This window comes from Ilyonectria robusta (assembly GCF_021365365.1).
Source record: "Ilyonectria robusta strain PMI_751 chromosome Unknown BGZ61scaffold_21, whole genome shotgun sequence".
Classification (NCBI taxonomy): domain Eukaryota; kingdom Fungi; phylum Ascomycota; class Sordariomycetes; order Hypocreales; family Nectriaceae; genus Ilyonectria; species Ilyonectria robusta.
The window spans coordinates 788,499-814,691 of record NW_025764455.1 but is presented as its reverse complement, the minus strand read 5'-3'; the positions used below and the strand labels follow the sequence as shown (position 1 = coordinate 814,691).

General features: G+C 50.3%; 11 protein-coding genes across 11 annotated transcripts; 7 read left to right on the top strand and 4 right to left on the bottom strand.

The window, feature by feature from the left end:
• Positions 1–186: 186 nt before the first annotated feature.
• BGZ61DRAFT_482436 (uncharacterized protein) lies at positions 187–567 on the bottom strand (the record flags this gene model as incomplete). The annotated part of the gene is made up of 1 exon (XM_046249397.1): positions 187–567. One exon carries the CDS (start codon positions 565–567, stop codon positions 187–189), a length of 381 nt encoding a protein of 126 aa, XP_046099760.1.
• Positions 568–937: 370 nt separating this feature from the next.
• BGZ61DRAFT_398063 (major facilitator superfamily domain-containing protein) lies at positions 938–2,679 on the bottom strand. Its single transcript, XM_046242983.1, has 4 exons — positions 2,527–2,679; positions 2,230–2,457; positions 2,074–2,166; positions 938–2,017 (listed from the first exon to the last, which is right to left on the bottom strand). Exons 1-4 carry the CDS (start codon positions 2,594–2,596, stop codon positions 1,113–1,115), a joined length of 1,296 nt encoding a protein of 431 aa, XP_046099759.1. The 5' UTR covers positions 2,597–2,679; the 3' UTR covers positions 938–1,112.
• A 544-nt stretch (positions 2,680–3,223) lies between these two features.
• Positions 3,224–4,549, bottom strand: BGZ61DRAFT_361444 (uncharacterized protein; the record flags this gene model as incomplete). Its single annotated transcript, XM_046241265.1, has 1 exon — positions 3,224–4,549. One exon carries the CDS (start codon positions 4,547–4,549, stop codon positions 3,224–3,226), a length of 1,326 nt encoding a protein of 441 aa, XP_046099758.1.
• Positions 4,550–5,344: 795 nt separating this feature from the next.
• On the top strand, positions 5,345–7,277 carry BGZ61DRAFT_104123 (uncharacterized protein). Its single transcript, XM_046236864.1, has 2 exons — positions 5,345–5,870; positions 5,951–7,277. The coding sequence occupies exons 1-2, from the start codon at positions 5,513–5,515 to the stop codon at positions 6,988–6,990; spliced, it is 1,398 nt and encodes a 465-aa protein (XP_046099757.1). The 5' UTR covers positions 5,345–5,512; the 3' UTR covers positions 6,991–7,277.
• BGZ61DRAFT_104132 (uncharacterized protein) lies at positions 7,101–7,583 on the top strand. The gene has a single exon (XM_046236866.1). The coding sequence runs from the start codon at positions 7,211–7,213 to the stop codon at positions 7,505–7,507; it is 297 nt and encodes a 98-aa protein (XP_046099756.1). The 5' UTR covers positions 7,101–7,210; the 3' UTR covers positions 7,508–7,583.
• Positions 7,278–9,758, top strand: BGZ61DRAFT_104124 (uncharacterized protein). The gene is made up of 3 exons (XM_046236865.1): positions 7,278–7,619; positions 7,678–8,844; positions 8,891–9,758. Exons 1-3 carry the CDS (start codon positions 7,565–7,567, stop codon positions 9,625–9,627), a joined length of 1,959 nt encoding a protein of 652 aa, XP_046099755.1. The 5' UTR covers positions 7,278–7,564; the 3' UTR covers positions 9,628–9,758.
• Positions 9,759–9,772: 14 nt separating this feature from the next.
• On the bottom strand, positions 9,773–12,047 carry BGZ61DRAFT_458942 (glycosyl hydrolases family 31-domain-containing protein). The gene has a single exon (XM_046246822.1). The coding sequence runs from the start codon at positions 11,922–11,924 to the stop codon at positions 9,816–9,818; it is 2,109 nt and encodes a 702-aa protein (XP_046099754.1). The 5' UTR covers positions 11,925–12,047; the 3' UTR covers positions 9,773–9,815.
• A 1,584-nt stretch (positions 12,048–13,631) lies between these two features.
• On the top strand, positions 13,632–14,853 carry BGZ61DRAFT_482430 (uncharacterized protein; the record flags this gene model as incomplete). Its single annotated transcript, XM_046249396.1, has 2 exons — positions 13,632–13,911; positions 14,069–14,853. 2 exons carry the CDS (start codon positions 13,632–13,634, stop codon positions 14,851–14,853), a joined length of 1,065 nt encoding a protein of 354 aa, XP_046099753.1.
• Positions 14,854–15,145: 292 nt separating this feature from the next.
• BGZ61DRAFT_427876 (uncharacterized protein) lies at positions 15,146–19,514 on the top strand. The gene is made up of 3 exons (XM_046243718.1): positions 15,146–16,347; positions 16,406–16,551; positions 16,611–19,514. Exons 1-3 carry the CDS (start codon positions 15,380–15,382, stop codon positions 19,028–19,030), a joined length of 3,534 nt encoding a protein of 1,177 aa, XP_046099752.1. The 5' UTR covers positions 15,146–15,379; the 3' UTR covers positions 19,031–19,514.
• Positions 19,515–21,033: 1,519 nt separating this feature from the next.
• BGZ61DRAFT_536747 (allantoate permease) lies at positions 21,034–23,024 on the top strand (the record flags this gene model as incomplete). The annotated part of the gene is made up of 6 exons (XM_046254449.1): positions 21,034–21,287; positions 21,339–21,640; positions 21,732–21,829; positions 21,882–21,997; positions 22,072–22,257; positions 22,319–23,024. 6 exons carry the CDS (start codon positions 21,034–21,036, stop codon positions 23,022–23,024), a joined length of 1,662 nt encoding a protein of 553 aa, XP_046099751.1.
• A 609-nt stretch (positions 23,025–23,633) lies between these two features.
• BGZ61DRAFT_458936 (uncharacterized protein) lies at positions 23,634–26,153 on the top strand. The gene is made up of 5 exons (XM_046246821.1): positions 23,634–23,763; positions 23,836–23,865; positions 23,916–23,947; positions 24,003–24,062; positions 24,128–26,153. Exons 1-5 carry the CDS (start codon positions 23,674–23,676, stop codon positions 25,968–25,970), a joined length of 2,055 nt encoding a protein of 684 aa, XP_046099750.1. The 5' UTR covers positions 23,634–23,673; the 3' UTR covers positions 25,971–26,153.
• The last annotated feature ends 40 nt before the right edge of the window (positions 26,154–26,193 follow it).

Genomic DNA, 26,193 nt, shown 5'->3' with positions numbered 1-26,193 from the left:
TGCTCAGTTGGCTTCAAAAGTTGCTGCTATGTGAGCGTCTGAAATTCCCATTACTTCTACACTAAGCGTATGCTGTTTGACAAGGACGATGCATTCACCATCCACGGCATAAACTTCAAATCAATTCTCTATCTCAATTTGGCTTGAATTTACTCCAAGTTCGGGTCTTTCAAGATATCCTCCCAATTAAACAAGTTCAACCTTCTCTTGCATGTCGATGAAGACTGCAACATTGGCAAAATCATCGCTACACTCAAAGGTAATTGTCTGGCCCTTTTGCATAACCATCACATCCCCCTTGTGCAACGTAAACTTTTCACCGTCCTTGACGTCGATTTTGATCCATCCTTCCGTGACGTACAGAAACTCATCCACTGGCCACACGAGGGTGTCTTTTCCCTTCTCACGCAACATTCCGACAACCACTTTGCCGTCTTTGGATCGATAGATAATGGATTTGGTGCCCTCGTATAGAGGAAATGGCTCCTCGGGAAAGGAATCCCAGTGGCCATGAGGGACAGACTTCGGGTCAAAGGTACCCGTGGTATTTCCTTGTGAAGCAGGCATTATTGTTGAGTAATGAAGACTGTGCCACTATGTAGGACTAGATTAGAAAAGATCTTGAATTATTGACAGAGGGGCGGGTAATAAATACACTATCAATGGTGTGAGAGCTCGTTAAAAAAGTTGGCGTTTCTGTGATGAAATCTATCGCTTCAGTGAAGCACCTTATGAGGAAGCAGAAATAAATAAATAAATGGATGCATATCAAGGGACGCAGGCAGACTTCCTCTTTTGGACGCATGGCGAGCAGGCGGTTTTCTTGCGGGGTAGTCGGGATCGGTTCAGTTTGGGCAAGTGTATCTCCCCACACTCGATAACGATCTAATAACATTGTATTCGTTTGATCCACTATCATACGCGGATCAGTTCTAGCCTCATCATGAACATCTTTCCAAGCCAGAGTTCAAGGCCCAAGAGGCTGATGACGAATTCTTCGCCACCGACTCCCCATACTGGAAGCTGTATATGGAGAGGGTTCAACCCAATAAAGGCATGAATATTCCTGAAGGGTTCACAGCTTTGCCCGCAACCGTTTGCGGCATCATGATCTAAAACGGTCCCAGTTTCCAACCACCTGCTATTCCCCTAGCCACACAAAATACAATAAAGGCAGCCACGTAAAACCCACCCGCGAAGACGATCAGAGATTGATATGGATCGCTCGTTGTATCCAGCAGCGCTCCGGCAATAGGAATGCCAATCAACGCCCCAAAGCTGGCGATGAAATATGCCATGCCGCTAGATTTCCCATAGTCTTCAATCTTGCAAACTCGCGATACGCACACTGGTGATAAGCTGATAGCGGCTCCAGACCAAAAACCAAAGAGCACAGAAAAAGACATGGTTTTGGCTTGTCCTCCGTCTGCTATCAACCAAAGGCCCAATATGAAAGCAGCGCACGTTAATGTAGTTACGCACATCGTATTAAAGGCCCCGAAGCGGTCCGCAATGTAACCGGGGAAAATGCGGCCTGGTATAGCCCCAGCGTTAAGGAGCACATTAAGCAAGTATGCTTGCCGTGAGCTAAACCCGTGATAGAGAGCGTATGACGATATGTATGAGTAAGGGATGAAGACGGCAAACTCAACAAAGAAGATGGCCAAGACTGTGACCGCAAACTTGGTGTTTCGAAGGAGTCCAAAGTTGATGGATACCCTGGCGTTTTTATTCGCAGGTATGCGTTTCCGCAGGAAGATATTGGCGATAATTAAGAGACCAGTAGAGATAAAGGCAATAACACGGATCGCCCAGGGAAAGCCAATGCGAGGCGCAAGATATAAGATGATGAGAGAGAATGCAACTCCGCCGAGTCCGCCGGCAGTGCACGCCAGGCCAGTTGCAAAGGCTCGGCGTTTGCAGAACCAGTGGCCTATTGCGGATAAACTCGGATTGAAAAGCAAGGAGGCTGAGATTCCACCCAAGACGCCGAAGGAAAGAAGAAACTGGTAAAATTCTGGTAGATAATAGTTAGTATTACGCTCCCCCGAATTAAAAGAGCCAGACTATTACCTTTTGATAGGCTCAGGAAGATCATAGATGCAACTATACCAATGGAGCCGGGCAACATCAGCACCTTGATATCGTGTGCATCGAAAATAGGACCTGCGAGGGTGAATCGTTAGGATTATTCTCGTGTTGAAAGGGTTGCTGTCGATGTGTACGAACCAACTTGGGCACCACAAGCGGTGATAAAAAATGCGTAGCAGCTGAAAATCCATCCAGTCTTGCTCTCAGTGATGTTCGGGAGCTCGTTCTCTGACACCCAAGCTTGAAGAACAGCGAGCGTATTAATCAAGCCCATCGGAGGAATCATTGCGCACCAGGCACCGACAACAACCATCCAGGCCTCAGATCCTCCCTCTGGATAGTTGATGTCATCATTTGCTAGGATATCTGCATCATGCGAAATTGTTAGTATATTGTACACGGCGGTGTGGTACAGACCGTGATTCGTGTACTTGCCGGACTCGATTGTGGGTTGGTGCGCTTGAGGTGCGCTCTCCCTGTGTCTGTTCGGAGCATCTAATCCCATATTTTCGACTGGGAATGATTGCTCTGGCGGAAATCCACGTTGCCGACTCCAGTCGCAGCGCTGACTTAGGTTGGCGAGAGGCGAGATTCAAAGAGTGCTTGGAAACTGGTCAAGAAAAGTTCTCACCAAAGTCGCGATAACAGAAGAGATAGGCGTGCTACAGTGATGGTAATAAGCGGGGTTAGTGCAAACTAACGGTGACACGTCGGGGCAATCCGTAAATCGGCCGGTGCCGACTCTGTTCGAAAAAGGCGAGACTAAGATTGGTGGAATAAATCCACAATAATAAATCGATCTAGAGATAGGCGTGTTCAGCCTTTGGCCGAGATCATGTTATCGGAGTGATCGGACAAGACACAATTCGCCGATTGGAATCAATCTTCACATGAATTGCGAATCATCATTCAGGGTTATCCAGGCGGAGACCAACATATTAAATCTATACCGAAAATCCCCGATGCAGCGAAGTAGCTATGTCATTCCGGACACGTTTGGATATAGCAAGTTATTGATCCGAGGTCTCACTAGCCGTTCCGTACTTTGGACCAACAATTTCTTATTAATATCAGCCTATGAAGTTGACTACTGAATTGAATGGCCGATGAAGAGCCCGGTTCTCTTCAACCATTACCAGCGGACCAAATCCTGTACTTTAATCGGCAAACCAGTCTTCATGGAATGATTCGCACCAACTCCCACCAAGACCGCATTGCCGCCGTCGCGGATGTAGGCAGCCCGTTTGAAGTTGTCCTTCAAGTCACCAACGAGGACATCTCGCAAAAGAACAGGATCACCACCGCCATGTCCGCCTTCTGCCTTGACAACATCCACCACATACGGAGCCTCGAACAACGGGTACACGACAATCTTTGTGTTCTCAACACCTCCTTGGATGTAGGGCTGGTCCTTGCCACTATCGCTCTCCTTGGCGACCGGCTCGCCGCCTGCCGAATAACCACTCTCCACAACGTTGATCTCAATTCGGCCCTTGCTTCCGTTGAAGACGCAGCGGTAACCCTCCCATGGCGCATATGCGTAGGTGTTGTACGTCATGACAGCGCTGTTCTTGTACTTGATGATCATGGAGAGGTTGTCTTCGATGGTTATGCCTTCAGCGAAGCAATTCCGGTCCCGGATATAGCCGTCTTCATGCTCAGCGTCCAAGTAGAGTTTCTTCAGGCGATCGCTCTCATCGATCTGAAAAGCAAACGGGTCATTCTTGGCATCATCGTTGCCAAGATAACGTTCTCCGAGATTTTGAACGCCCCGTCTTTGCGCGTTTTCTTTTCCGTAAAACTTCAGATCGCCGATGCAGTAGACCAGTTCAGGTTCAGTGTTTAACCAGAAGTGGACCAGGTCGAAATGGTGAATCGACTTGTGCATCTGAATGCCTCCGCTAGTCTCCTTGTTCCGGTGCCAACGGCGCATGAAGTCGGATCCATGTGCGCAATCGAGGATCCAATCCATATGGACGGTTGAGATCTCGCCAATGACACCGGAGTCAATAAGCTCTCGAACCTTGGTGTGGTGAGGGGCGTAGCGATAATTAAAGAGAACTCGGATCTGCTTTCCAGTCCTCTTCTCGGCGTCAATCATGAGCTGCAGCTTTTCCTCGTCGATGGTCATGGGCTTCTCGGTAATCGCATCGCAGCCCAACTCCATGGCACGGATACAATAGACATGGTGAAAGAGATCGATCGTTGTGACAATAACGACATCTGCTTTCTGCTCTTGGACCATCTTGTCGAAGTCTGCGTCCTTGTAAGTGGGCAAACGCGACCCTCCCAGCTCGACCATATGATCGTTGGCGGCATTCATGCGGGTCTGGTTTGTGTCGCAAATAGCGACGAGTTTGGCGACCTCATTGAAGTCTTGGATGATGCTTTTGTAGTAGAACTCGGACCGGACGCCCATGCCGACGATGGCGTAGCGTTTGAGCTGAGGCGAAGTCATGATGTAGGGTAGGGTGCAGAAGTAATATTCGTTGAAGGTTGAGATGTTGGTGAGATGTAAGGTTTGATAGAAAGCAAGATCAAGGCGGATCAAGTTTGGTGCTATTTGTACACGAGCTTTCAGGCTTACATTCTGCCCTCGGGCAGCTACGTACCAATTGCCCATTGGCGTTTGACTCTGCAACTGACATGTCTGATGACGAAAACGGCCCAGTCACTTTCACACTCGGCAAGCAACCATTGGGTTGTGAGAAATTCATGCAAAGTACATCTTGCAATGGATCACAGTGCCGACCCAAATGCGGTATAGGTTAGGTCTGCCGCCACGCAACCACACCATTTGTGGGGGTAGGAAAGCGGAAGCTTCTCAATTCAGGGCGGGATTAACACGTGTTGCGGTACGAAAAACAACACTTCCCCTAAAAAGAATGAATGGGCGTAGGTAAATATGAGCATGTGCCATGGTGTGCAAAATATTGAGAACCTATTGCCGGTTGAGTCAATCGCCTACAGTTTACCGTGCTGTTACAACCCTGTCTGGCCATTCTCGTGTTAAAGAACTGAAACTGTAATTTATGGTCGGGTGCTTGAGACACCTTGATCTGCGATTCTGCCTACGGGACAGAGAATAATTTAGGCGTCTAGGAAATATAGGCATAGAAAGGAGGAGACTTGAATGTCTCGACAAGAAGGATCTGAGGAGGGGCCTTGGAGACCGTCACGTGCCGGGAATACTTCGGCCAACGAAATGACCAGCCAACGCTACAACGGAAAAGTAGGTAAACAACTCCTTGTCCAAACCGCCTTTGAGATACACGTCGCTGGTTCACGGGCGACTCAACGAACTTAGTCTCGACAAAAAGAGGTTTTAATCATCCACTTACTTGATTCGACCCATCTGAAACCCCAAAAGTTAGATGAGTTCTCACCAACCACGCTAAAAGCGAAACCTTCGATACACGTCATGCGCTTAGGGGAATGTCAGTTCACACCTGAGATCCCGGCGCACTTCCGCTCTCAGATCTCAATATGGCATCCGGGGTATATCCGGGGCGAGGATAACATGTTCTCGCTACCGCGACTCGACGCCGTAGATTCACAGGACGAAACTGATGACGAGAACACCAATACCGCCGACAATACACCCATAAGCACAAAGCACGGAGTTCACTTTGAGACTGTATTGTTGGCCTGCCAGATCATTACTGGTAATGAATTTGATACTGCCTATTTAAGCTACGACCGCCCAGGCCACGATAGAGTTCGCATTTCTCGGGAAGGCATTTTGATGCGCAACCATTACTATCTCCATGTTCCACAAGGTACATACCCTCAAGATCGATTCAGTTTTGATCCCTCATCACTTGTGTTTTATAATAAAGCTGATGATCCAAACAATTAGGCGACGGGAACGAGACTACATCATACGCAGTGACGCCCAATTTTCAAGAATGGCGCTTCCCCGCGTCACTTCCGCAAAGCTGGCAAGCTTTGGCACCAACTAAACTCGACCATCAGCCCAGTTGCATCATCTCCGGGTCTCGCACTATCGACACAGCTCATGTTATCCCTCAAGCCCATGATAAATGGTATACGGACAATGCCATGTTCGACTATTCAGCTGGGGCAAGATCTGTCACAGATAGCGAAGAAAATATCTGTCGGCTCCGCCCCGATCTGCACAGGGTCTTTGATAACCGAGCTTTTGCTTTAGTGCCTAAGCAAGATGGCCAAGGGCAACGGCATCTGGTGGTGCATTTCTTCTCCATCGTTAAGAACCTCGGAGATACAGCATTTGACATCCATAACCGGAAAGCTCATAGTCTGGAGTCCGTGGCTATAGAGTTCTTATTCGCCCGGTTTGCCCTGACCGTCTTTGCCTGCATCAAGGATTTTATTCTCCGAGGTGATAGGCGGAAGCTTGCGATCATGCAGCGCGCCAACGATGCCAACGGATGTCCGGCTTGGATTACTAGTGTAGTACAAATGGATCGTGTGCAGAGAAACGGCTTGTACGGCGGTGGAGGATCACGAAGCTCAAGCCCTACTAAGCGGTCTAGGAAGACAGATTCTCAAACTGGGCAAAACGAGGAAGGGATGCCGAAACGACAAATCGACGATCAGAGGGAGGACCCAGACCTAGAAGAATGCAGTGGGAGATCTCGACTAAGATCGTGGGTCCTGGCAAATGCAGCTGAACTGGAAGCGTTTGAGGAGAGGAATCCGAAGAGGCGGCGTATGAGTAAGGATAGGTCGCCACCAGCTTTGACAACCTCTCTTACTTTGGGAACGGTACCAAATCATGATCATGACGAACCAAGAAGTGCCGGATCTGCAATCTCCGATGGACATGACTTTGCAAAGAATTATGCTGGCCGTGCTTTTGCCAAGGTAACCGAACGATCTACTATCATGATACAAAATACAAAGGCAGAACCCTGATAACACCCTGTTTGAGCAGTCAATAAAGACGCTTGGTACACAGATTGACTGTTAACATCTTCGAGCACGCTATCAAGCAGCTCCATGATGGATGACTTTCGCTTGTTCGGGTTGAGAGGCGGGTGGGACTGTTAGTGTGGGTTGGAAGCGTGCGGGGATACCTACCACCCAATGATCTGCCAAACGAGTAAACCCCGCGAATGATACATTCTACGGTACGATGCCTGGCTTACTACTGCGGGCGTTGCTCTTGAGGCCCCCTAGTAGGTTAGCTCAAGGTGTGAGGAGCAAGACGACTGACATTGGATCCGATGTTACGGATACATATTACCGACTACAACTTGTTCCAAACCCAGTCACGGAGTGCGGGGAAGCCATCGTGATGCACCTGCAGGGATCGGCAAAACAATTCCTCCTTTTGGGTCGGCAGCCATTACCGACGCACTTTTCCAAAGAGGGGAGATGCCGATGCTTGATTTACTCTCCTCTGCAATCTGCTGTTTTACCGTGCCGCTGAAGGTCAGTCTGACGGAGCGGCTGTTATCGAAAAGAAGGCGATGCCACTGTAGCAAAAATGGAACTAGTGTGGCAGTCTTCTGGAACACCGTCAAGAAAGAGAACTGCGCAAGATAAGTCTCAGCTTCAAAGGAGAGGTCTAGGTTGCTGACATCATTGGGCCAAATCTACCTTGCCAGGGCTGTCGTACGCGCAAGAAAAGATGCTACCATGATAATAATCCGCCGTCTTTTCTCCCGCCGACAAAAGACCAAGACTGTGATAGTGGCGTTGGCATCGTGCAAGATGGCGAAGCTTCACCATTCGACTCACACCAGGAGTCGATAATTGCGCCAACGTCGAGCACAAGTCCGGTGCCTGTTCACGAATACGATCCCGAGTCCGTCCTCGAGGACTTATCCCCTCTGGCCCAGCCATTGACAGGCGATCAGCTGGAACCATGCCCCGCTCCGTTGCGAGCCAGTCTGAGTCGTACCCAAACGACTGCATGTCAAAGTGCACGCCGCAAAGTTATCTGGTACAGAAGATACAAGAGACGAACCGCTGTACCTAAGCTATCTGAACACCATCGGAAATATCTTGAAGACGTGGGTGCACTCCTTGAACTACCTAGAACAACATCCGAGGGCCTTCTGCCGATCTACATCTCCCTCCTCGACGATCTGATCCCTGTCATGGATGCGGTCAGCGTCTTTCGCGATCTGAGCAATGGGCGATCGTCCATCTACCTGGTGAGGGCAATATGCCTCGTCATTTGTAAAGCCCAGCAAGCCGCTCCTTTCCTCAGACTCAGCGACGGCGGCCCGCTGTTCAACCACATGAACTTTGCTTCCAAGTTGCTTGCTGGCCTTGATGCTGCAATCAAGGCAAATCTCGAACCGGATCGAGTTACCAAGATTCAGGTCTTGGCATTGATGCATCTACACAATGATGGCCAGGGCGGTGTCGACCGTTCCTCGAGTTACCTATCACAAGCCATCAGCGAAGCGTGGTCAGTATCTCTACACTTCACCATTGCCGGAAACTCGGAGCAGGAACAGTGTGATTATCTGTGGTGGTCTCTTCGGAATTTCGACCGATTGAACAAGCCCATCATGGGAGCAGCGCCTTTTATCATTGACGATACCGACATTTCGATTAAACGCATCTCCCCTACCGCAGGCACATACCGGTCTCGGCTTATGGCAGTCTCCTTGATTTTAGGAGACCTCATGGCTACGGCGACCAAGGTCTACAAAGCGAGCTCCACTGCAACTGTTGACGACTGTCAATATTTTCCTTCATTCGCGGAGCTTACTTCAGGCGTTGATTTAAATAGCTGTCACAGAGCTCATAGAGGTGGGTCACTTTGTCAATCAGTTTCCTATCACTAACAAAACCCAAGGGTACCTCGAAATATGGTACCATGTTGCTGCCATGCTGTCCTGTCGACATAGCGGACCGGGGACCATTCATTACACTCGACGACTAGCATCAGCAGATAGTGTTCTCGGTATTATCGCTCGGGGACAGCATAAGACTCTTCCCCCACTCCCGCTGGTGCCATACGCCATATCCATGGCTACGACTGTGATATACCGCGCTCTGCGTGACGGTAGGCGAGACACAGACACGGCGTTTCACGACCTTGGTCTTTGTTGCAATGCGCTTGATTCCCTTGGTCAGCGGTGGACAAGCGCCCAAGGCGTGGCCAGACTGGCCAAGAGATTGTGGAGATCTTGCATGTCGGTCACAGTTGACCAGCAGCCAAGTGACGCCAACCAGCCCGCTCAATCAAGCGATGGCGCCGATTCCAGAACGACCGGCACCGCAGAAGAAACATCACGTCATGAAAATGACACAGCAGCCACTTTAGATGAGTCCCTCCTCTCAACCGCTGTCTCCCTCCAACCGAACCATCCTTGCATGGCAGGGCAAGCTTCGGACAGTCATCAGAGCTATCAGGACCAATTTGCACAACCTTTGCTGAATCTTGATGGGCCTTGTTCCCAATTTAATGAGTTCTGCGATGATCTATTTGATTACGGAATGTCCGAGGTTTTCCGATACCCCGCCAGCTGGGAGTTTCTTCATATAACGGGTGGTCAACCTTCCTTCGAGGAGCAGTATGGAGGAGCATGATCTACGATATCGTTACTAGATTGATAGCAACAGTAGAATGAAAATAGCTTCGAGGAGTCTCAAGGGCCAAAAGTAATTGGCACATCGGCCTGGGTAACATGTGTTTCAACGCAAAGCTCCCAAATGAATAAGACAAACCCTCTGTGTCAATTTGTTTTATCTATGCTGCACTTCAATCTATGATCCCTCTACTTAAATTCGAATTGCATTCTCCCCTGTTCATCGACACCCAAAGACGACGTTGTCTTTCCATCCGCGCTTACAACGCTCCTTTGATCGCCCGATGGCAGCACAATCACCGGCGTCTTCCACGGCGCCTCAAAGCCCGAAGACTCATCTCTTGCAAACTTGACCCGAATCTCAGACTCTGTCGCGGTGTAGCTAATGGTGTAGGATGAAATCTTGTTCTTGGTTGCCACCGACATGCCATCGTCCTCATACCACGTCGTCTCGTGCCATTGGCCATTGCGCGAGGCAGTCTTGGGCGGGAAGATCTCGATCGCTCTATAGTCATCCAGTGGCAAGTCGGCCACGTTTTCCTTCTCTCCTGGTGACAGAACCTGAACGTCTCGCCCGATGGGAATCGCACCGCCGACTTTGCCCAGCACTGGAATTCCCGCACCATGCCACTCGGCATCCAGCTCAACCCACTGGCCTGCCTCGAGGTATTGATATGGTGCGTTGAGGTTCAGGTAACCCTCGTCGTCATCTGAAGCTTTGGGCAAGTAGATCTTGGCCTTGCTTGCTCCTGGCTCGAACACGCCTCCGACAAGCATGGAATCGCCCAACCAGTACTGGGTCTCTCCGTCAAGGAGTTTCCAGACCTCTGGATCCGATTCGTAGCCCCAGCCTACCCAGCGTTGCGGTGGTGTGGCAATTTGATGGCTCTCAAGCGAGAGAGAGTAGATGTATGGGATAAGAGCATAGCGGCGCTTGATAGTCTTGCGCACTAGGTGGGTAATAGATGGGTACATCCATGGCTCAATGACATCGCCGACCGAATTGTCTTCTCCTGTTTTGAAACAGTTGATGGCAAAACGGGGCGAGTAGATGCCCAGTTGGATCCAACGAAGCAGCAACTCTGGGGAGGGCTGGGGACCTTCGAAGCCACCAATATCGTGCCCATAGCATTGCATGAGGCAAACGCCCGCTGTCAGCGATAGTGCAGTTGACCCTCGCATGCTATCCCAGCTCGTTGTGTTATCGCCGCTCCACGAGCTGCAGGCATATCGAAGCGTGCCCGTTGTAGCACTCCGCGTAAGCACAAATGGCCGCACGTCCGGGTTGACGGCGAGAAGCGCATCATGGGATGCTTTGCCATGAAGCTCGGTGTGGAGGCTGCGGCCCCAAAGACCGACCTGAGGGCGCTTCTCAAGACCTGGAGGGACCGTAAGAGAGGGCAGGCCAAGATCTAGTGCACATTCCCAATCATCGTCTGGGATTGTGTACTCGTTGTTGTCATTCCACATGCAGTCGATGCCTTCTTCTGCGAGCTTCTTGATACCATCGAACCACCAATTGAAGCCGGCAGTTGAAGTAAAGTCGATGTGACCGCCATCATCTCTTTCGCCGCCACCGGCACTCCAAAGCTTCGTCACAGCTGGTTGCTTCGTGCGGGGGTCTAGAAACAGACCTCCAGCTGCTTTGAGCTTTTCGTATTCAGGATGGCTGGAAGTGAGATATGGCTTGACGTTGGCGATGAGTCTCATGCCCAGCTTATGATACTCTTTGATCCATCCCTCGGGATCGGGAAAGCGATGTCGGTTCCAGGTGAAGACGTGTCGGTTCTTGGGAGGCTGCTCGGCGACGGTATACCCAGAAGACATCTGATAAGCTGAGCAAGGGATGCCATGCTCTTTCATCTTGTGGGCCATTTCTAGTAGAGCTTCACCCGCAGGTGGGCTATCCAACATGGAATACTTCATGCCACCCGAGAGGTAGCCAAACGCCCAGCGAGGAACGAGAAGTGGGTATCCCGCCAAGTCGGCGTAGGTCCGAACGATGTCCTTGAGGGTTTTTCCCGTGATGATATACTCCTCCAGACCGCCGTAGTCTTGTCGATAGACCTTGTAGAAGCCCCACATGCCATCCATTTCAGAGCCGATAGAGTACTCGCCTCTGGTATGGCTCGTAGAGAACATGGCAACGCATCCTTGCGGCGTGGCATTGATCAACAGTGGAATGTTTTTGTAGAGAGGGTCAGTTCGGTGGACGTCGTAGCCGAAGCTGTCGGTCGCGGATAACTGGAAGCGCCGACCTGAGAGGTCCATTGGGGCTGCTTTCTCTCCAAGGCCCATGTGAAGCGTACCGCGGTTATACCGGGTGTAGTGTGCGACGCCATCGCCATTGACGGCGTATGATCGATTGGGGACGTCCTCCAAAATGGGCGACTGGCCCTCAAAGGCAACGGAGAGAAGGGGAGTTTCTCCGGTGTAGTCGATATTGGCAATGACATCGCCAATTTGGATCTTGGTGTTTTTCTCAGACGACGTCACTGCAGGCTGGACGCCATCCAGCTTCACCTCAGCGTGTGGAACGCTGGGATGCGGGGGCTTCGGATGTGTGTCGGACGTAAAGGTGGTCCTGAACACGTTGGAACGGACAGCTTCAAATGAGAAGCGGAAAGGGAGCGTAGCATCGCCGCAGCGGAGGTGGACTGATGGTGCCGCATCGACAGCTTCCCGAGATGGGTCTGCGGCCCAGGATGAGGGGATTCGTTCACGTTGAGGCATGGTGAACGTTGTTTGACTGAATGGTGAATATGCCTGCGAATATGCCTGCGAGTACACCGGCCTAAAGAGAAGGACTGTTCATGGGTCTAGGAATCACAGCATAATCATCTCGTACGAGGAACCACAGCTGCGTTTTAACCCCAAGTGATCCAGCGTTGTGTGGGGAATTCATGCTCCTCGTGTTGCCCTCAACGGTTGTGATTTGGCCCAAGACCGAGACATGGAGAACGAGTCGGTTGATCTACTCTTTCTCCGATAGTGGAGTCGGAGAAAGTTGATCAACTCCGATCCCTGCACATCGCATGACCAACGACTGCAACATGACTCAAGCAAGATGCGGAGAAATTTGACAAAACTCCAAATTATTCTTAGTGAGCTTCCTCTCCGCAGTCCGACTCCGCTTCCGCCGGATCCCCATGGGGCCCCAGCTCTACTCCAGAAATTAGCATCAAGATGAAGTTATCTATGCAGGCCCGTCTGACGTAGACCGGTCCGAGTGGCTGCTATACAATTCCCGGTCGATTAGCTGCGTCACCTAATTTAAGTAATGGACGCATTTACGACACGAATGAGCATTTTGACCCGCTTGATACAACGGGAAGATGGAACCATCATCATAGCATCAGCTGCATCTATCCGCCCCTGGCAACCGTAGCCAACATAAGCTACAACTGTAGAAGAAATGATCTACCTGGCTGCAATACCATCACATGACACATTCTTAGTTTGTCTCTTCCTGCTCAGCCAATTGTTCCAACGTTCGAAGTTCCATCAATCATTTGAAAGGGCTGATTACCTCGCCCACTACCAGAACTCGCGAGCCACGGCGACCAGCAATCCGCATTGGCGAAATTGTTCCAAAAAAAATCCCAGCTAACAAAAGAAGTCTAATTTTCTTTGAGCGGGAACAGACGGGGTGGGCTTTGTCATGCCAATGCACCGAAGGCGCCACCAACCGAACAACGCATATGAGCAGCTCAAAGCCAAGTGTCTATGAGCTTCACGCTATAGTTCACACCGTTCTGGCATCTTTTATTCAAGCGCAGGAACTAAGAAACATGTTCTGGGGCCAATGCACGTCGAAATAGCCAATAGTCTCATGAGACATCTCATGGTTATATCTGAAGATCTTTATCCAGAACACCCTTCATCACATCATCAACCTGAGATTCGTTTTTGTGATCAACATTCAATACGAACAACATACTTAAGAACAAAGCGCAAAGTCAAAGGCACAAGGACCCTCCTGTTTCCATTATCAGACTCCACAATATGTCAACTACCCTCACGCCAAGAAAGCTTCGCCTAGAAGAGCTTCGCCAAGTAACGCGTAGCCCAGAAGAGTTTCGCCAAATAATGCATCGCATAGCTAATGACGAGGAGGGATTGATGTACTACGGTCATCTTAATCATTTAAGGGACTATTCTGGGTATATGCAAGGGCGGCGCCGTGGACTTCATCCTGAGATCCAGGCATATTTCATGCATTCTTCCACTTCAGCGCCTCGTCCCGTTCAAGCAATTTCCTCCGTCACAGTTAAACAGACACCAGGTCAGTGCCTGGCAATCACCGTCTTTCGTTTCATTGGCACCATTTTGAACTTAGGTAAGAAACCTTTCAAATACCTTACAGAGAACTGACAAGACTACAGGGCATAGCCGCTTGAATAGATTCTGCGACTTGCCTGTAGAATTACTATTTTCATTAGTTCCACACCTTCATTCACTTCGAGATCTTAAAAATCTCGCAAGTGTATCACGGTTGTTTCACCATATTTTTGGGAAAGAGTTATACAAGGAGTGCCGTCGGAGGCTCGACTCCCTTCCTCTATTCATTGGTGCAATGAGAGGCGATATCGAGCTTTTGGGATACTTCTTAAAATATGGTCAAACGATAGACCCAATCTGGACCGACGAGAAGATTCCTAATCTGATGTTTGCATATCCAAACCATCGCCCAATTCATGTTGCTATCGAACATTGGCAAGACGATACTGTTAATTGGCTTCTTGCTAAGGGAGCTAACCCCAACCGGCCAGAGCACCTTACAGAAGTGGACTACTGCAGAACACCACTCCAGATCTGTATGCAAATGACTTCAGACAGATTTCTCGATAACTGCGCCACGGACGCCACGGATTCCTCGGCCCAATTCCGCATCTTAAAGGCTCTACTAGAAAGTGGTGCGGACCCGAACGTCAAAGATAAATTCTCCGACTATCCTTTACGGCGATACTTCACGTCAAAAATGGGTCAAATCATTTTTTGTATTCCATACATTTCACTGCTTTTATCATCTGGAGCCAATCCACTTCAACTGTGCAAGTATTACAATACGGAACACAAGTGCAGTTTTCGATCTGAGCTTCTCGGTTTCCGGCCTCCAGCTGATAGTCAGTGTGTGCAAGATGCCGGAAAGATAAGCAAATGGTTGTCTTTGACAGCACAGTTAATTAATCTTCTTTTTCAATATTCAATTACTCAACAAATATAATCTATAAATCCAGCAAGTTTATTTTGGTGACCGAGAAACTTCTTGAGCCAGAGGAATACTTTTGCTCTTTTGTCTAGGGTAGCTCAGCCTGATGGGGAGATTTACTGCCGGAATAAACATAACCCGTATTACACCACACAGAGCTCTATGACCTCTTCCTTTGGGGCAGTGCCACAGCCTTGCATATTGCTTCTGTCAGGCTGGAAGGCAGCAGCCACAAGGGCATTGGGTACAAATGTGGCTCGTGACTTCAGCTTCGCCGCGCCATTTCTTTTTTCTCTCAACCCCACATTTGGGCTTTTCGCCCAGTTGCCGCAGAATGAAGCGATATTGAATCGTACACTCATTTGTTGCATTTCCTCGTATCGCTCCTGCCTAGGGATTCAAAGCCATACTTCCATTTATCGAAGTTGTAGGACGCTACGTGACATCGCTACAAGCACCGCGAGGACCCGAACCCAGCTGCCGTCGTTGAGCCTCAGCCTGGCCTGTACACATTCCTCCCGGTTCTTGATCTTTTGACTCAATGGCTGAGTTAGATCCCGAGCTCTATACCGTCGCATGGCTCGCCCCGCTGGAGATCGAGGCACGGGCTGCCCTACACTTGTTGGATAATCGCCACGAAGGCAGGTTTCCGATGGGCCGCGGTGATGACTACGTTTTCCAAGCTGGCGATGTATGCGGACACAATATCATCATTGCAACCCTGCCGGCGGGTCAAGAATATGGTACCGGCTCGGCCGCCGCCCTCGCCAGCCAGGTGAAGAGGTTTTTCCCGAATCTCTGGTTCGGCTTGCTGGTTGGTGTTGCGGCTGGACTCCCCAACCTCTCGCGAGATCCGCCACTGGATATCCGTCTTGGCGATGTTCTCGTGGGCATCCCTGAGGGCAACAGTGCGGGGCTTATAGCCTACGACCTAGGCAAGGAGACAGGTCAAGATTGTCTTCAGCTCTTGCGCCTCGGTCACGTATTGGCCACAACGGAAACGGTTGTCCGATCAGCCATCGGCAGCATCAAACTCAAGGCACCGAAGGATGCAGAAATGTTTTTGCCGTATTACGAGCATATCAAAGACAAAGAGCATCCTAACGGCACATTCATCGACCCCGGACAAGAGAAAGATGCACTCTACCAAGTTGACGACGGTGTCACAGAACGTCTGGTAGAACGAGAACGAAGGCTGGATTCCAAGAGAACTCGAGTCTGGTACGGACCCATAGGCTCAGGAGAAAAGCTCATGAAGAATGCCCGGAAACGGAATGAGCTGAGAGACAAATACAACATCATTGGCCTCGAGATGGAGGCGGCTGGGACAATGAACCGCATTCCCGTGGGCGTCATTCGAGGGGTCTGCGACTATGGAGACGAACATAAGAATAAGGAATGGCAACCGTATGCTGCTGCAATGGCTGCCGCCTACGCCAAGGCCGTCTTGGCCGAGATTCCACCCAAGAGCGTCGTACGAAGAGAAGGTCCGATTATAGAGAATAGCTAGTACGCATCACGTTTATTTCGCTTACAGGAAGGGTCTTGAGCTGATTGATTACCCTAGTGACGCCGTCGCGATAGGTGTGGACGGCAAAGCTAAGCGCAGACTCGACGAGCATGCTCTCTGTGTCAGAGATGGTAAACCCAAAAGGCACCGTTATGAAGACGATAACCAAAGTTTGCAAACCTTACCTCATCGAGTTCAAGCCGGTAAGAATGATTGACTTGAAGCTTCTACAAGAATATACTTAAGCTAAATTTCTGTGAAGCACCCGGATCACTGGATGAAGAAGAGAAAAGGGTGCTAATGGACTCATTGAGATTTGACCAGATCGATGCTCGCCATGAGGGCATCAAGAAAGCACATACCAAGACATGTAAATGGCTGCTGGTAAAACCCGAGTATATCGACTGGCTTGACCCCGAGAAGCTCGGCGACCATCACGGCTTCTTGTGGATCAAGGGGAAGCCTGGGGCTGGGAAGTCGACGTTGATGAAGTTCGCTCTCAACAATGCCCAAATGAAGATGAAGAACAGGATCATTATCGCTTTCTTTTTCAATGCGCGAGGAGAGCAGCTGGAGAAGTCGACAATCGGGATGTATCGATCACTGTTACTACAGCTTCTCGAACGACTTCCAGAACTTCAGCGCGTCTTCGATTCTCTTGGATTAGTGACATGGAATGGTAGCTCCCAGCAGTGGAGCGTTGATTCACTGAAAGCACTCTTTGAACAAGCTGTACAGGGTCTTGGAACGTCATCACTGGTGTGCTTCATTGATGCGTTAGATGAGTGCGACGAGCATCAGATCCGGGACATGATATCGTTTTTCGAACACGTGAGCGAACTGACAACATCAGCCGGCATTGCATTCCAGGTCTGCTTTTCAAGCAGGCACTACCCCCACATCACGGTTTCGAAAGGACTCGGCCTGGTCCTCGAAGGGCAAGAGGGACATGAACAGGACATTGTCAGCTACCTAGACAACGAGCTGAAGATTGGACACAGTAAGCTCGCCGAGCGGATCCGTGCCGATCTCAAAGAAAAGGCGTCTGGGGTCTTTATGTGGGTTGTCCTGGTGGTAGGGATTTTGCAACAGGAGTATGACGATGGCCGCAAGCATACGCTTCGACAAAGACTCCGAGATATCCCTGGGGACCTGCATGAGTTATTCCGCGATATTTTGACACGTGATCACCGCAACAGAGATGAGTTACTTCTGTGTATTCAGTGGGTGCTCTTCGCAAGGCAGCCGCTGAAGCCGGAGCAGTTGTACTTTGCCGTTCTGTCCGGCGTTGACCCTGAGGCTGTATCCGGGTGGGATCCCGATGAAATCGAAGAACCCGATATCAAAAGGTTTATCCTCAGTTCCTCTAAAGGGCTTGCCGAAGTCACCAGGTCCAAAAAAGCCCCGACGGTTCAATTCATTCATGAGTCAGTCAGGGACTTTCTTCTTAAAGAAAACGGCCTGAAGGAAATTTGGTCCGACCTCGGAGGGAACTTCCAAGGAGAAAGTCACGAGCGACTAAAGCAGTGTTGCATCGGTTACATGGGTATCGGCTTCGCTGATCTGAACATTGGCATCTCACTCCCGAAGGCATCGTCCCAGGAAGCTGAAGAAGCTCGCCAATCGCGAGATAGAGCGTTTCCGTTCCTAGAGTATGCTGTACAGAATGTCCTGTATCATGCAGACGCGGCTGAAGGGGGCGGCGTCAGCCAAAAGACTTTTCTCCAGACTTTTCAGGTTGCCGACTGGATCACGCACGACAACCTATTTGAGAGATTTGAAGTGCGCCGACACACTCCTGAAGCAAGTCTTTTGTATATATTGGCGGAACATAACCTGGCGAATCTCATTGGAATCCACTCGAACAACCTATCCTGCTTCCAAGTAGAAGTTGAGCGCTATGGCCCGCCAATTCTTGCTGCGCTGGCTACGGGTGGTCACGAAGCGGTCTTGGCACTTTTGAGAGCCCAGGCGGAGGCTGAACCCGAAACGTCTCTACTTCACGGCCTGTGTGAACAATATTACTCAGATGGAAAGAAACAAGCTGCTCTTGGACGCGAGTTCAAGTTTCCACGACAACGAACTCTCCTCTCATATCTAGCAGAGTGTGGCCAAGAGATTATCCTCGCTTTTGTCCTCGCTTCGGGCAACTATAACGCCGACCTCGAGTTAAAGGACGAAGAAGGACGGACGCCATTGTCGTATGCTGCCGAGAAATGGCGCGAGGCCGTCGTGCGGCTGCTGCTCGACCGGGGCGCACAGATTGAGGCAGCTGATAAAGACGGCTTGACGCCGTTATTATATGCCGTCCATCAGGGAGATAAGGCTATTATCCAGCTGCTGCTCGACCGGGGCGCATATATTGAGGCGGCCGATAAAAACGGGCGGACGCCATTATTATATGCCGCCGCATTTGGGCTTAAGCATGTTGTACAGCTACTGCTTGGCTGGGGTGCGCAAATTGACGTGACCGATAATAACGGGCAGACGCCGTTATTACATGCCGCTGTGCATGGGAATGGCGCTGTTGTACAGCTACTGCTTGGCTGGGGCGCACAGATTGAGGCGGCCGATAAGGACGGCCGGACGCCGCTATCCTATGCCGTTCATAAAGGGCATGATATTATCGTGCGGTTGCTCCAGTTGCATGGTGCTAAATCTTCATCGACAACATCGGCTTGACCTCCATCCCACCCGCCACCTGCTCCTGCGCTCTGTTTACATCCCTCTTATCTTGGCAAATAGAATCTGCTGGAAAATGCTTCCGTAACCTCCCACACATAGCCAGGCGCTACAAGTGGCGTTCACTCTTCCAGGAGTTCCTTGACAAAACCGTGACCTGAACCAAGTATTCCCAGCCAGCACATCGCAACGAGCAAGAATGGATGTCTATTTTAAGTGGTCTACTAAGGCACTAGGCTCCTTCTGCGGGGGCGTCTTTGTCGCCTTGAAATGCAAAGGACTAGTCTCAATAGCTTCTCCGTTTCCTGTTTGTCCCTTCGAAATTGGGATGCAAGCAATGATACACTCAGCCCAACGAATTCCAATATATTGAGTGGATTCACAATCAGCGCCAACTCAATCTCAATCAATATTGAATCTAGAATGCATAAACATGAATCAATTTTGACCTGCCGTTAATTGAATATATGTATGTAAATTTCTCGCCCCAGGCAGGTCCACTATTGAGCACAGAACGTGCTAAGCCAAAGCCTAATATCTATCTTACATGCTACTATGGGGAACAGTTCCCCGTAAAGTGCAGGAAAACCCTTATCCAGCATGGTATCTCTACATAATACCAAGTAGCTCGCAATCCTTGTGCTTGAAATCCGACCACGGGTGGCAGCGGACTACAACAAGCCACGGCGCGCCCCAGAAAGCGCTGGAAGCCACGCAACATGCCGGCAGCGATGCCATCGTTGCTGTCTGTATCCGTCTCGCCTTCCATGTTGTGCATGCCCTTGACGTGTAAGCGGTACACATAAATGAACAGCACATAGACACCATTCTCTATTCAGTCATAGAGCCAGGTGCCATTATCAAGGCGAGTAAATGGGTAGGCGACACCTTGTTCCAACCCCTTTGGAGGCGATAAATTTGCGGTTGCAGGCCTATTTAAAAATGGTGCCATGGCGTCGGTTTGTCTGCTACAAATATTCTTATGGGCCTTCCACTCTGCCTTTTAGCAGCCCCTGCAGCAGTACGGGGGCGTAGAGCATTTTGCGCACTGCTTGAGGTCAACCTCGGGCGGCGACTTTTGCAGTTGGTTCATGCAGAGGCCGTAATAAGTCGTTCCTGGCAACAATAACTACAAAATAGTAACAATAAAAACTGAATCAATCCGAAGTCTGTATTTAAGCTTGTGCCGTAGTAAAGACTGGACAAGGTGGACGAGAGGTAGGTACAAGCCGTGTATTTGAAGGTGATGGAGGGCAGGGTGAGCAAACGACCACAACGAGCGGAACAAGCTTCGTTGGGGGATTTCCCGCTGATCTAGCGGACCGACGCCTACCACTGTGCTCGAACTTGAACTCTTGCCTCAGTTTAGTCCCGTTCCTCAAAGCATCGGTGGTCCTGTCTAGGAACCGGTATCTTGTAGCTGCAACCGGACCCTGTTTACGCGAGGCAGGTGGCTGTTGAATTGACTTATTGTTCACGACCTCCTGACTCGTGCTGTAAATTTGGCGTGAAGGAAAGAAGATCCCAAATACAGCGCGAAATAGTAGGATCTACTCAACATAACTCCGATAACTCCTTGCCAAAACCACACCGACGATAGGGTCTCGTCCCCTTCTCGTCGTATTGCAGCTTCGTCACCGCGGCCATGTACTAGCCTCGCCCAATCCCTGGTGCAGGATCGCTCGGACATCGCATTAACCCTCTCCAACGTCCGAGCGATCCTCTCCACTCGCACGAGGCCCTTGCCACGCGTTGTCGGAGAAAGTTGACAAACTCCGAGTGCTTCTTAGTGGACTTCTCTCCGCAGTTTAGCTCCACTTCCAGTGGCATCCCCATGGGGCCCCAGCTCCACATAGGGGATCGGCACTCTCCAGACCGCGAGGAGGACTACATATATTATGGCGTGTCCCCTTTTTTTTACGATTGCTGATACAGCAGGTGCAATCATCACCACTAGTTTGCTGTGAATACTTTCTATCCGTCTTTTGTCAATCGCGGCCAGCATGTCCGAGCCCAAAGATGCCCCTGAGGCGAGTCAGGTGGAGCAGGCTCAGATGCCAGACATCGAGACCCGTTCCCCTGCAAATGACGCGGTCGGTGTAAACAACGATGCCATCGAGTCCGCTCCTGCAAAGGTCGAAAAGCTGGACAAGGCCGCGCAGTTTCTCAAGCAGGCCCAGCATCAAGTTGTCGTGACGCGGGCCGAGAACCGTCGCGTGCGGAAACTGATCGACTGGAGGATTCTGCCTCTGCTCCTGTGAGCTCAACTTCCTACTGAGTCCCAACTATGCTAATGCAGCCTTCGCAGTGTTGTATACTGCCTCCAATCGCTCGATAAAAATACCTTGTCCTATGCCGGCGTCTTTGGTCTCATCGACGATGCCAAGTTGGTTGGAAACGAGTATTCGTGGCTCGGGTCTGTTGTCTACGTGGCGCAGCTTTGCTTCCAGCCTGTCGTGGCATACATCCTCGTCAAGTTCCCCATCGGCAAGTTTATATCATGCATGGTGCTTGCTTGGGGCGTGATTCTGTGCTGCATGACTGCTGCACATAATTTCACCGGCCTGGTTACTGCCAGATTATTTCTTGGCATTTTCGAAGCTTCTGTCGGTAAGTTTATGCCTATCAATCCGTCCTCGAGATTCAATACTGGACCTCAATGGCACACTTCGGCAAGTATTAACAGATTGGTCTGCGATAGCCCCGACATTCGTTGCCATTGTTCAGATGTGGTATAGACGACGAGAACAGACTCTGAGAAACTCTTTCTGGTATGCACAACTTGGAGTTGTGAACATTGTAGGTCGCACTTGACATCATCTTGAACCGAGGGTGCTGACCAGGCGAACAGCTTGGAAGTCTGCTATCCTATGGACTGGGGCATGTCAATTCCAGCGTCCTTCATCCTTATCAGGTCATTTTTCTCTTCTGTGGCTGCCTCACCTTTGCGTGGTCGATTGTCATGTTGTAAGTATACTTGGCTCAGCACAATGCCTCGGTATGGGGCATTGGAAAACGGTAGATCACTGACCAGCTTCTAGCATTTGGATGCCCGACTCGCCCATGACTGCCAAATTCCTGAATGCAGATGACAAGTTGATTGCTGTTGAGCGACTCCGCATGAATCAGCAGGGTATCGGATCCGGAGTTTGGAAGTGGGACCATGTGAAGGAGTGTCTGCTTGATCCCAAGACGTGGTTGTGGTTCTGCACCATATTTGCCATCTCGTGAGTAACAACCCAAATTCTTGCATCAAACGCACTCTTCTGACGGTTGTATCTTCTACAGAGTCCCGAGCGGTGGTATTTCGACATTCGGTCCCCTGATCATCGAGTCCTTCGGCTTCGACCGGTTCACCACGATCCTCTTCAACATGCCTTTTGGCGCTATTCAAATGATTGCCACGATCGGAGGTGCCTGGCTTTCAGATAAGATCAAGATGAAATCCCCCGTTCTGATTCTGCTCTGCCTCGGCCCCATTACGGGATGCTCCATTCTTCTTGCCGTCGGACGTGAGCCTAGCGATCGCGCCCTGCTCCTCTTCGGTTACTATATCATCTCCGTGTACCCGGGCATCACTCCCTTGATCTACTCTTGGTCAGGCCAGAACACGGGTGGTGATACGAAGCGCAAAGTCACGACGGCCATGATCTTCATTGGATCCAACGCGGGCAACATCATCGGCCCGCTTCTCTTCCGCACAGACGAACGCCCCAGGTACACTCGTGGTTTGACAGCGAACCTGGTCCTCTTCATTGTACTGGCAGTGCTATTTGCCTTCGGCATGCTGTTGATCAAGGTCCTAAACAAGAGACACGCCCGCCAACGTGTGGCTCTCGGCAAGCCTGAGCACATTGTCGATTTCAGTATGATGGATAACAGGGAGCTGGAGGATGATGACGATCTTATGAATCAAGCCAATGATCAAACCGGAGAGAGAGGTTTTGAGGATTTGACCGACTTGAAGAACGAGGATTTTATTTATGTTTACTGAGGTCGTCCACAGTTGGGGTTTGGATCAAGGTAGCCCTTCTCGATAGCTTCATTCTGGGTTCCGCCCCAACCGCGAACCGACTAGGATTAGAAGTCTTAAATTCCCGTCCTCCTTTATTTTTCCACCCTCATCATATGGGGATTTTGAATAAGTGCTCCCCATTCTTTTCGCATGTTTCGTTTGTATATTGCAAGACTTGCGTAATCCGTTTTATCCGTGAGCCTAGCCAGTTCGGAGCACATCGGTCGATATCACCAATCCCTGTACATCGTAGCGTTCACTAGTGACTTGACGCATGCTGGTATAGTGCTCCTCCCGGAGTTCCTTATCCTCTATGCAACGGACGGATGAATCGAAATCGCTTCCGGTTGGAATGCAGCTTTAGGCGCGGCTTTTGAAGAAGAATGCGAATTTTAGATTATATAGCTGCTTCAAGTCCACCTCGACCGGCACATAAATCCTTTGGATTCCCGACCTCCCGAAATTCCGCCTTTCCTTGACAGGGTTAGGTGGCCCATCAGCTGCTTACAGGATAAACATAAATCCACCCATCCCCAGACCCGCCCCCGCACACAGTCACCCGATCGTTCGACTTCTCCGCAAAGCCGACGAGAGTTAGAATTTATCTAATCAGGAACGCCAAGTCGGAATGAATGATCGCGAGCCATTGAAACAAATGTTGCCCCAAGAGCCCGTGAATGGGGAATCGCCACCACGAGCTCGTAAGAAAAGGATCCCGGTATCTACATACCCATGACTCCACATCGTCCATCTTTGGGTCAATCTCGCTGATCTTCTGCCTGATCAACAGAAAGCGTGCGGCTCTTGTCGTCAAAGCAAAGTGAATACTGCACGATTCAGTCAATGAGAAGGTATTAACTGCGTTGATAGGTTAAATGCGACGGCCTGCGACCATGTTCTCGGTATGTATCCATGCTTTCCATGGTAATAATAGAGCTAACACTGGGTTATGACAAGCTGCCGCCAGCTTCAGAAGACATGCACCTTTGTGGAGAAGCCTAAAGATAGTCATGAAATGTCTGTCTCGGTTATAACTAATGACATGTACCCAAGAACGCGGCTGATTGACTTGACCGACATAGGAAAATTGAAGCTCTCGAGAAAGAGGTCGAATTTCTACGGGCGCGTCTACCATTACACACTGCATCCGTCTCGGAATGGTCACACCCGTCAGAGATGGAAGAACCGTCACCCTCCGGCCAGTTATTGGAAAATGAGGGACCTGTCCCGGACGGTATCTTCAGTGACTTCAGCAACACGACGAGCATAAGATACCCAGAGGCGCCAGGCATCTCCTTCCAACTTGCGGCGACCAGCGCGGGCTCTCCATCAACTACTTCGCTCCTCACGAGATCCCAAAAACGAAATAGATCCTGCTTCGAGGCCGAAACCCCAACGACCGACTTGTTGACTGCAGGTGGGCTCGGCACCCAGGATTCAGAGCTATTCTTCAACACCTTCTTCTCCGGCTGTGACCGCTACGTTCCTGTATTCGACACACGATATGATACGATGCAAGACATCCGAAGCAGAAGTGAATTATTATTTGCCACACTCTGTTCCGTGGGTTGCCGCGTACTGAATGGAACCGACTCCCGCTGGCGTACACTCAACTTCCACAGTCAACGCATGCTAAACGCCGCCATCGCCAACCCAGCAATGGGGTCTCTGGAAACCGTGCAGGCACTCCTTGTTCAAGCCTGCTATGCTTCCGAAAGATCACTCCTCATATCCATTGCCATCCGTATGGCGATGGACCTTGGGTTTCCTGAGGCTTACGACACGCTTACCGCGCAGTTTGTATCGAGGGATAGACGACGCAACGACGGGGATGAAGCGGTTTCCGAACAGGATGGCATGCTAATGCGCAAGGCCCGTGTCTGGCTACACCTTCTAGTTATGAGCCACCTCCTACAAGTCGACGCTGGGGGACTGCCGACTTTCAAATTCCGAGGTGCCTCGCGCCGATGCAGGATTCTTCTCCAGAGCCCACTGTCTACTGGGATGGATCACTACTTATTCGCCCAAGTAGAGCTCAACGTTTTGCGAGCCAAGATATACATGTCGTTGTATCAATGCACCAGTCTTGAGGACCAAGAGATCATAGACTTGGTGAGAGACGCCAAGATTGACATTGACGTGTGGTACAACGACTGGATGCTCATCTCGGAAAAACACCACAAGGACATGCCCTGGTTTGCTCCGAACCTATCGGTGCAACGGTATTGGGCAGAGAGCATGGCTCTGTGCGGCGCGGTGCGGGCTTCAGGTGTGGAAAACGTAAACGCCATGTCGATGACGCAGAAAAACATCCTGTTGATGACCAAGGACTCGCTGAAGCAGCATCTGGATACCATCGTTCAAGAGCCGCGGCTATATCTCAACAGCCTACGCTACGCCATGGATTTTGTTTGGGCTAAAAACACATTCTGCTGCTTACTTCTCCTCAAACTATCGGTCTTGCTCCCTGACGGGGACGAACAGCGATCGAGGGACTTCAGTCACGAGCTCGCGGAGAAAGGAAGCATTCTGCTGAGCGAGCTGGGGAATGTTGTTGCTGGAGGCCCAAAGGACGATACTCGATCCAACACAAGCCTACTGTACCTTCAGCTTCTGAAGCTGAGCATCCAGAAATACAAACATGGGCTGGATCCGTCTTCAGAGGATTACCAGGAGAGCTCATCACGTCCTCCGGAGTCCAATTTAGCCCAAAAGACTCCAGGTAGACCGGATGCAGGGGTGCACACTGAGTTGGAGTCGTTTGTTCCAGAACAATTTGTCTTTGAGTGGGATTTCCCGGGCCTCACGTTGTTTTCGTCTCCCACAACTGAGGCAGGTTGGTTTGACGATTTTTTGGCGGGGACTCTGGGGCCTGGCGATGATGTCTATGGTATTAATTGGGCGTCTATGGACTTTTCTCTTTAGAATTACGGGTGAGAGAGTGATTCTTATAGTGGCTCGATATTTATCTACTATATTTGACTCTTCGACCCACTCACTACGCAACCCTGGAAGTGGTTGCTTGGTTGCTGCAAGACCTGGCAATGGTTAGTTGGCGCAATCAGCATGCATGTAACTACCCACTAAATAATTTACCTTGGACTGAGGACATGACAATATCGGGGCTTAGCTGAGCTCCGCCACTCCA